General features: G+C 48.7%; 1 protein-coding gene and 1 long non-coding RNA gene across 2 annotated transcripts; both read right to left on the bottom strand.

Annotated features, from left to right (window-relative positions):
• Positions 1-301: 301 nt before the first annotated feature.
• LOC135234264 (uncharacterized) lies at positions 302-1,175 on the bottom strand. Its single transcript, XR_010324057.1, has 2 exons — positions 591-1,175; positions 302-534 (listed from the first exon to the last, which is right to left on the bottom strand). It is a non-coding gene; the product is annotated as an uncharacterized LOC135234264 (long non-coding RNA).
• Positions 1,176-1,489: 314 nt separating this feature from the next.
• On the bottom strand, positions 1,490-9,140 carry ruvbl1 (RuvB-like AAA ATPase 1). Its single transcript, XM_064298686.1, has 11 exons — positions 8,854-9,140; positions 8,126-8,212; positions 7,806-7,938; positions 6,440-6,591; positions 5,430-5,519; positions 4,228-4,377; positions 3,923-3,986; positions 3,477-3,675; positions 2,733-2,835; positions 2,028-2,119; positions 1,490-1,802 (listed from the first exon to the last, which is right to left on the bottom strand). Exons 1-11 carry the CDS (start codon positions 8,992-8,994, stop codon positions 1,643-1,645), a joined length of 1,371 nt encoding a protein of 456 aa, XP_064154756.1. The 5' UTR covers positions 8,995-9,140; the 3' UTR covers positions 1,490-1,642.
• Positions 9,141-9,193: the final 53 nt, after the last annotated feature.

Genomic DNA, 9,193 nt, shown 5'->3' with positions numbered 1-9,193 from the left:
TTTGTGAGGACCAGAACAGGGGCAGTGGACACCAGCCATAACAGGAGCCCCACACTACACACAGAGCCTAGGACCAAAATGTGTACATGCCATCAATGGCTCTGACTAATCCGTGGCTCCACAAAGCACTCAATAAGTAATATAGTGATAGAAAATTCAAATAGTTGCGGTCATTCAATCAGCAAATGCACTGCCATATGTCAGTGATAAAAGTTACAATGTATTAAAATGTATTTATCTCGTAATAATTCTCATAAAAATTGAAGTTTCAATAAAAGTGCTGATAATCACAGTCTAATGGGACTTTTTTGCCAAATTAATTTAATTAGTTGCACTCATTTTAAAGGCTTGAGACTTTCAACACATAAAAATCACAAAAAGTACATACAGGTCAACTTCAGGAATCCACTTTAAGAAAGAAAAAAAAAGATCTAATAAAATGTTTAAACTGCATATACTTTGCGAGCCTGCACTGTGCATCTTGCACACACACAAAACGTAATACTGATGGCTAAATCAACAATGTTTTATGGGCTACCCACTTTAAGTGTTTTACAAAAAATAAAAATATGCATAATGCAGAGAATGACAACTAATCGACTGCATTGTGTAGTTAACTGTGCAAAACAAAACTACTGTGGAGACAGTATACATGTTTTGCATTTCATCAAAGGACTATGGGCTTTAATACAGAGCTTCTTGTGTCTTGGGCAAAGCACTTTATCCCAACTTACACAGCAATGAGTAATGTTTCAGGTGTTGGCTCTCTCTCTGTATGGTCACCCACTGAACGTTTTTTTTATTTTTTTATTCCCACTGTCCACCTCAGTGCTGTTAGTTCTATGCTGAGGCCACATTACTTGGTGTCATATCTGTTCGCCCTTCTTTGCCATTTGTGCAGTAAGCAAGCCAATCTCTGTAAGGTGTGTGCGCATGTTGGGTGTGCATAGGGTACGCATTTGGAGTGTGTGCATGCGTGTAGTGTGCATGCATATGATGTGTAGGGTGTGTGCGCATGTGTATAGGCTGCACATGTAGCTGTAGGGTGCGTGTGTGTAGGGTGCTCGTGTAGCTGTAGGGTGCGTGTGTGCAGGGTGCTCGTGTAGCTGTAGGGTGCGTGTGTGTAGGGTGCTCGTGTAGCTGTAGGGTGCGTGTTTGTGTGTGCAGGATGCGTGTAGCTGGGTTAGGGTGCTTAGTGTGTGTCTGTGGTCAGGGTGCACGAGCAGGCGTAGGTAGAGAAGAGTCAGTCAGGGACAGATACAGCTGGAGTAATGAAGTGGAGAGGACTCCTCTATCAGTACCCCCGCGTCTCTCCAAACTGATAAGGCTCCGCTCAGGACTGCAGGCAGGAACGGAGGAGGCGCGGGGAATCAATCACGCCGCCGTGGCGATGATGTGTCGCGCGAGCTCTCATCCTCAGCCAAAGCCCTGCAGCCACACCCGTGTGCAGAGCTGTCAATCACCGCTTGCACATAAATAACAACGCCCCTTTGCTGCTTTTTACCTTTTATTTTTGTCCTTGTACAAAATTAATTTAACAGAATTGGTTACTGCTGCCGATGGGGAAAAGGGGTAATCAAACGCAAGGGTGGGCAGGGGATGGAGGGATGAAGAGAAAAAGGAAGTGGGCCAGGGAGTCCTGTTACTTCATGAACTTGTCGTGCTGGTCCTGCAGGATCTTGGCGGAGGACTTGGCGTCGTAGAAGAGCTCGTTGATCTCCTCCACCTGCTCCCGCTCCACCCCGTCCTTCCCCTGCACCCTCCCCAGCAGGCTGGCGGGGGTCAGCAGCTGGGCTGCGTACCTGCGGGGGGAGGGGGGGTTAGCACAGGAATCCACTCGTTAACAGAGCCAACACTCTGGTCTCACGATTATTATCAGTCTTTGCTTCTCTTGTACACAGAATGATCAGTGTCTTCATTTCTGTTGTGTAGAGCGACAGGCAGAGTGATGAGTGTGCTGGTCTCTCCTGTAGAGATCAGCGTGACGGTCACTGCTGTTACAGGCGATTTAGAGCAGTCTCTCTCACCTCAGTGTGGTCTTGGTGCCGATCTCTCCCAGGTGATTAAGAGCCTCTTCACTGATACTGATCCCCTCTGTCTGTGCCCTGATCTTAATGATCTGCAGAGAGAAAACAGCAGGAGTGTCACACCAGCCTGAACCACACACACACGCGCGCACACCTGTCTCATGATCTTAATGACAGACAAAGCTTAACAGCACGCGGTGTCTCACACCAGTCTGAAACATCTACGCGCACATGCACACACACGCGCGCGCACGCACGCACACACACACAAAGCCCGAAATGGGTCCCAGACACAAATTCAAATTCCCAATATGCTGATAATTATACAAGATGTATTGTACGAGATGACTGGAGGCCCTCGAATGTGATTAAAAACTGTAACGAGGTAGTGTAATCTGCGCCGGAGTCTTTATGGTAGGCAGGAGAGATGAAACCTACAGCAGACACACATTTCAGCGGCTGCCAAGAAACCAGGTTGAGCCTAAAGCAAATAAAAGTGACTCGCGTAAACAACTAGGATTCTGTCAGCATGAAGCCTAGCTTAAACAAAAGCGATGGAATCCAGCCCAGCTGGAGCAACACGTGCGTGAGTGTTTAACATAGAGCAGCAGAAAAGGCCAATGCTTCAGACCCTACTGAGACTGCTGGCTCATTGTTTAGACAACTGCACGGAGCACAAGCATTTATAACGTCTGAGTGTGTGACCTGCTTCATCTCCTGGGGTGTGTAGAGCATGGTGCGGATTATCATCACTCTGTCCAGCAGGTCCAGGGGGATCCCGTGGGGGGAGGAGATGTCCTCTGTCCCTCTGAGACAGAGAAAGAGGGAAGAAAGGTAGAGAGATAGAGAGAGAGAAAGGGGGGGGGGGTTGAAAGAGATTGAAATCATATAAATATAAAGTATAAAGTACAGAGTGCATAGAAATGCCCCTAACAATGAACGCTGGGCTGAATTAGGCAGATTTGAAGTTCTCATTCAAATTCAGAAAAGGGAATTACATTTTATTGAACATCTAAAAATCAGTCCAACAAACTTCTTAGAATTTATGTCACTCCAAACCCAAGAGTTCAGCCCAGAAAAGTGTCCCCTCAGTCAGCTGGTTCTGAACCTCTCTTGACTAACATTAACATGTACTAGCACAAACCAGCTTCAGATCAGCACTGCTTCAGAAATGCCCATTAGAGTCAACCAATTTATAAAACACAGAAAAAACTCCTATCTGGATCATCGGAACAAAAAACAATCCTAAAATATACTGAATTGTTATTGGGCCATAAACAGAAAATACGCACTGGCAGAGTATCTCCTCTGGCAATAATTACACTTGTATTTCATGCCAATTTGAATTTGAGAGAGAAAGACAGAGGGAGAGAGATCTTGATCTCGATTGGTGCATATGCGCGACGATCGGCTGCAGGCTGCCTGTGCCTGCCTGACTCCGCCCCCCACCTGACGAGGCAGTTTCCGCGGTTGGATGCGAACACCACAATGGGGGAGATGGAGCTCTCCAGGGCTCTGTGCAGGTAGGTGAAACACTCAATGTCCAACATGTGCACCTCATCCACAAACAGCACGCCTGGCACCAGCTCGGCCACACCCTGGTCGATGTAGCGGTTCACTACTTTGTTGATCTCTGTGCGCAGTTTGTCTGAAGGGAAGACCAGACAGGCAAAAAGTCTGTGAGATAATTATGGACACAGACCCAAAGGAGCGAATGGATGCTCTACACAATGTGTGGCGGCCATTTTGGCTCATTTTGGATGGTCTGTTTTAGAAATGGCCAGAGCTGTGAGGTGGACCAGTTTATCTGGGACACTTTTAGCATGTGTCATTCTACCTATTAATGAATGAAAAGGTAGAATGAGAAAGATGATGAAGGTACGGCCTGGTCTTACCTGTGATCTCGGTCTTCTTGGGCTTCATTAGCTGCCCCATCATAGACAGGATGTCCTGACCCCCCTGTGGTAAAACACCCATATGTGAGGACCAAAGAGGGATGTTTGCTTGAGGAACAATCACTGTGTCCATTAGTCTTCATGCTATCTGGACTTAGTGTGTGTGTTATATGAACATGGTACCAGCAGATGCAGGTGTGTACACACTCAATTTGTGGGTTCATTTGTGTGTAGAGAGAGAAAGGGACATGAGCAGGACTGATGTCAGAAGGACCGTGAGCGGCGTGGGTTACGGAGGGCCGTACCTGTGGTCGAGCGTTGGCCACGTCCAGGTCGTGTAGCGTGACGTCCTGGACGATCTCCTTCTTTTTGTGGACGTCCCCCTTGGGCAGCGGGACGTACTCCTCAGCCTCCAGGTCAAATTCTGTGGCAAAGGTGTCACAGCGGCCTTGTCTCTGTGGGGGACAGTGAAAGGATGAGTTCACACCCAGTGAGAGAGAGGGTAGGGATTTTACATACAAAGCAGTCACTACAGAAAGAAAACCTATAGGTAGAGCAGTTACACATCCGTCAGTACAGAACTGAACACAAAAGGAGAGGGTTTGTGTACATCAGCGACTACAATATAAACCAGAGATGGGAGAAGGGAAGAGAGGAGAGAGAGAGAGAGGAGTCCTATCGCAGGTGTATGGCTGGTGTTGGTGCCAGCGAAGGTTCTGACAGTACTCCAGGCAGGGAGGGAGGGGATCAAAGGGGGGCAGGGGGGCGGGTGCAAGAGGGCTGTCAACAGCAACAAATGTTACGTGCACCCTGCTACCCCCACCCCGGCTCCGGGCCTGGCAGCCAACCTAGCCCACCTGCGCTGATTAAAGAGCCCGTCGACACACACTTATCAACGTGGGCCGTGGGGAAGAAGAAAGAGAGAGGGGCGCAGCGAGAGAGATGGAGAGATAAGGGGAATAAAGTCAGGCACTGAGAAATGAAGGAATGAGAGAAATCCATTTTGAACACAACAGAGGGCTTGAGATTAAAAAGAAAGGCGCACGGGTTTAGGAGGAGAGAGAGTGCGAGGCGGGAACGTGTCGGAGAGCGAACAGAGCGGGGCGTGTGTGCTAGAGGACACAGCCTTGTGGTAAGGACATTCTCCAGCCCTACATATGGACCTGGGCCTTTTCTGGATGAATACAGCCCTGACCTCAACCCCATCCAAAACCTTTGGGATCATTTGGAAAGCCAACCTCACTAATGCTCTTCTGGCTGAATGGAAGCAAATCCCTGCCAACATTATAGTATAAAGCCTTCCAAGAAGACTGGAGGTTCTTATAGCAGCAAAGGTTGGACCAACTTTATATTAATGCCCATAATTTTGGATGAGATGTTGGATGTCAGGTGTCCACATACTTCTGGCCATGTAGTGTATGTGTAGCATAATGTAATATAGTGCATGTTGACTGTTCTGCAGAGGTATAGAGGGGTGCGAGATGCACAGACACAGCTGTTTTATTACCTTGACTGCTCCACTGTTGGCCTCAATGTAGATGACATCGCCCACCTCCACACGCTCCTTCTGCAGACTCTCATAGATGCTGGGGTCCAGCTGCAGAAACAACACTGTTACGTACACACTGAAGGCTCAGCAACACACACACACACACACACACACACACACACACACACACACACACACACAGACACACACACACACACACACAGACACACACACACACACACACACACACACAGACAGACACACACACACACACACACACACACACACACACACACACACACACACACACACACACACACACACACAGACACATACACACACACACCTGCCCAATGGTGTCTTGAATAATAAGCACATAAAATGAGCAATTAATTGCAGCCTCAAGGAAAGGAATTAATTTGAGTAATTCCTCTGGATAAGAACCTTATCTTTCATCACAAGATTTGCAGAGTGCTGAAGCTAACACATTGTGTGCTATAAAACATTTCTGCTTCCTTCACAGTCTGATGCCTCTCCCTTGGAACTAATGCCCAGCTCTGATACTAGCAGGCGCTCCTCCTGTATCCCTCTGCCTCTCACCTGTACCTCGCCCGTTCCCCAGCTGCCGCCCTGTACCCCTCGCCTCTCTCCTGTACCCTAGCCTCTCTCCTGTCCCTACGCCTCTCCAGCCTGTACCCTCGCCCTTGTACCCCTCGCCTGCTCTCCCTGTACCCCTACGCCTCTCTCCCTGTACCCCTAAGCCTCTCTCCCTGTACCCCTACGCCTCTCTCCCTGTACCCCTACGCCTCTCTCCCTGTACCCCTACGCCTCTCTCCCTGTACCCCTACGCCTCTCTCCCTGTACCCTCGCTCCTCCCTGTACCCCTAAGCCTCTCTCCCTGTACCCCTACGCCTCTCTCCCTGTACCCCTACGCCTCTCTCCCTGTACCCCTACGCCTCTCTCCCTGTACCCCTGCGCCTCTCTCCCTGTTACCCTTCAGCCTCTCGCCCCGTTCCCCTCAGCCTTACCTTCAGCTGCTTGGTGCCCTTGCCGGTCTTGAGGCCGATGATGACGTGGCTGATGGTCTTGCCGTAGCCGCCCATGGGGTTCTCCGTCTCGCACGGCGTCAGCTCCGTCACCTCGCCCTCGTACACCTCCTTTGTCTCCTTGATACGCAGCCCTACCGGGAGGGGGGGGGGGAGCACACACCGTTATTTACGCTGCACAGGACAGCCACTGTAAGGCCTTTCTACCTTAGGATAATGCACAATAGGTTCACAAAGGACCCCTGCATCCCTTGGTCCACCGACCGGATCATTTATTGCTATGTAATAAGCGTGTGCATTTGTGAATGGGCGTGTAGGGCTCTAGGAGTGGGGCCGTAACACTGGGACCCTTGTTCCTCCCATACTGAATCTCTGTTTCTGTGTGACACGCAGGTGGCTGGGGGGGGAGGCACGCTTCTGAGAGACGGGAGGGCGGCTGTCTGTCAGGGGCGGTGTTATCAGAGCCGCGGAGGCGGGGTGCGACCGCTGACAAGCCCAGAATGCGGGACCGGGCCCTGTGCTGCGAGGGGCGGGGCTGCGGGTGCTGACAGACAGCCCTCCGTCAGCGGGGGCTCCATTTCCACATCGCGACAGGTCGCGTCAACACCCGCACAGGCCAGCTCTTACTCCCTGCCCCCCCCCCCTCGCCCAGAGGGAGGAGTGTGTGGAAGGCGACGCCTACCACCTTCCCCTCTTCTCCCGCTCTCTCTGCCAACAGGTGATAATGCCACTGAACACTCATCTCTTTCCCCCTTTTTCCTGCTAGCGAGACCCCTAAATGGCCCATCCCCTGCTGCACGACAGGGGTCTGTTGCACGTTCAGAACGGCGAGGCTTGCGAGCCACTCTGCATAGCAAGAGATACGATTAGGCCACTCAGATAAAGAATAACAACCCCAGCCAATGGGAACTAATCATTTACTTTATGCTTCTACAGGTGCAAGAGGACATTATGTAGCAGCTGTCCATGTGCTCACTCTCTTTAATTAATCTACATGGGGCGACATAGCTCAGGAGGTAAGAGCGGTTGTCTGGCAGTCAGAGGGTTGCCGGTTCGATCCCCCACCCTGGGTGTGTCGACGTGTCCCTGAGCAAGACACCTAACCTCTAATTGCTCCCAATGAGCTGACTGGTAGCTTGCATGGCAGCTTTTCACCGCTGGTGTGTGTGTGTGTGAATGAGAGGCATCAATTGTAAAGCGCTTTGGATTTTTTGGTATAAAAGCGACATATAAATGCAGTCCATTTACCATTTACATAGCTTGTGCTAACAATATGGAAGATTCAGGACCACTTCAGGTTTAGGACCACTGCTGGCCCCTGTACTACAGTGTTGCAGAATCGCCTCACCGATAGCCCTGCGGAAATTCTCCATCAGCACCTCCGTCTTCTTAATCTCTGTGGAGTACACCTCACTGCCCACCATGGGGCAGAATGGCACCTTGTTTCCAAGCTCCTGGGCCATAGCCAGTGCTAGTGCCGTCTGCAAAGACCAAAACAGACAAATATATTACGTGATTATCAGAGCAAAGTTACAAGCAGCTCTTTCTCAGCATTTCAGTAAGAGACATTGTACATGTTCATGTCTCAAAGTCTACGTCTAAATGAAAGAAATGATTCATCATACAATTTGGCACTTTGTTTTCCAATAGCGAAATAACAGTCCATACCTTCCCTGTTCCTGGAGGTCCAGCCAATAAGACTGCTCTCCCTGCCATCTTCTTTGCACGGATCAGTTCCACAATGATGCCACATGCCTGCGTGACATACCGTAAGGTTAAATTCAGTCACATGAAACATCGCTTTGATCACTCGCCAATGAGTTTCAGTCGCAGCTAGTAGCTACCACAGAACATAATATATCTGTAAAGAAATTCTGATCACCAACGCCGTTTATTAAAAATGTATTTATTTTTAACCTTATTTCATCATGTCATTAATAAATACTGCTCCTGTACTAAGTCATTTAACACTGCAAAATTTCACGTTAGATCTATGTAAGTTCTATAGATCTATACAGAAAAACATTCACAGACGTGATATTGTCTACGGACTATGTAAGTTAACGAGTACTGGGAAACTGGGAAAGCAACTTAGCCATCGGTATACCTGCTTTATACTGTTTATACCCTGCCAGCCATGTGTAAGACACTGCGGAATGCATTTTATTCAATTTACGATAATTGGTTATGTAATGTGGTTACCCAAACCCAAAGTCATGAAGTTCTGACAACAGCTCAAATAATTATGACTGGCCATTGTGTTAACAGCATTTAGCTAGATAGCTTGCGTTTCTATTACGTAAATTAGATACCGAATAATAAGGCAGCGAGAAATAAACAAAAACAGTGTAACAGTTAACGTTATGATGAGCAAGATAAATTAACATCAACATTACCTCTCTTGCAGTCTCCTGTCCCACTAAACCGGACGCAGATTGCTTGGCGTTCCCGGCCTCATCTAGCCCTAGTCCCTTAACGTGACTGTGCGAGGCGATGCGCTGGGTCTTTGTGGTACTTTTCACTTCTTCGATCTTCATGCTTATATTATAAAAGTTTAAAGATGCTTACGGACGAATATAATATCAGTAAAAAGGCTATGTTAGTTTCTGTATAGTCAGTTACCGTTTACGGTTGAAGTTAGCCACAACACGACGGACTACAATGTGTTTCCATGTGGGTTACTAGGGAAATATGGGAAGTACCGCTCAAATATTTTCGTCACGGACTGCAGCGACT

The sequence above is a fragment of the Anguilla rostrata genome, chromosome 11 (assembly GCF_018555375.3).
Source record: "Anguilla rostrata isolate EN2019 chromosome 11, ASM1855537v3, whole genome shotgun sequence".
NCBI classification, from domain to species: domain Eukaryota; kingdom Metazoa; phylum Chordata; class Actinopteri; order Anguilliformes; family Anguillidae; genus Anguilla; species Anguilla rostrata.
Note: the sequence above shows the minus strand (reverse complement) of the source record. Positions and strands in the feature narration are given on the sequence as shown.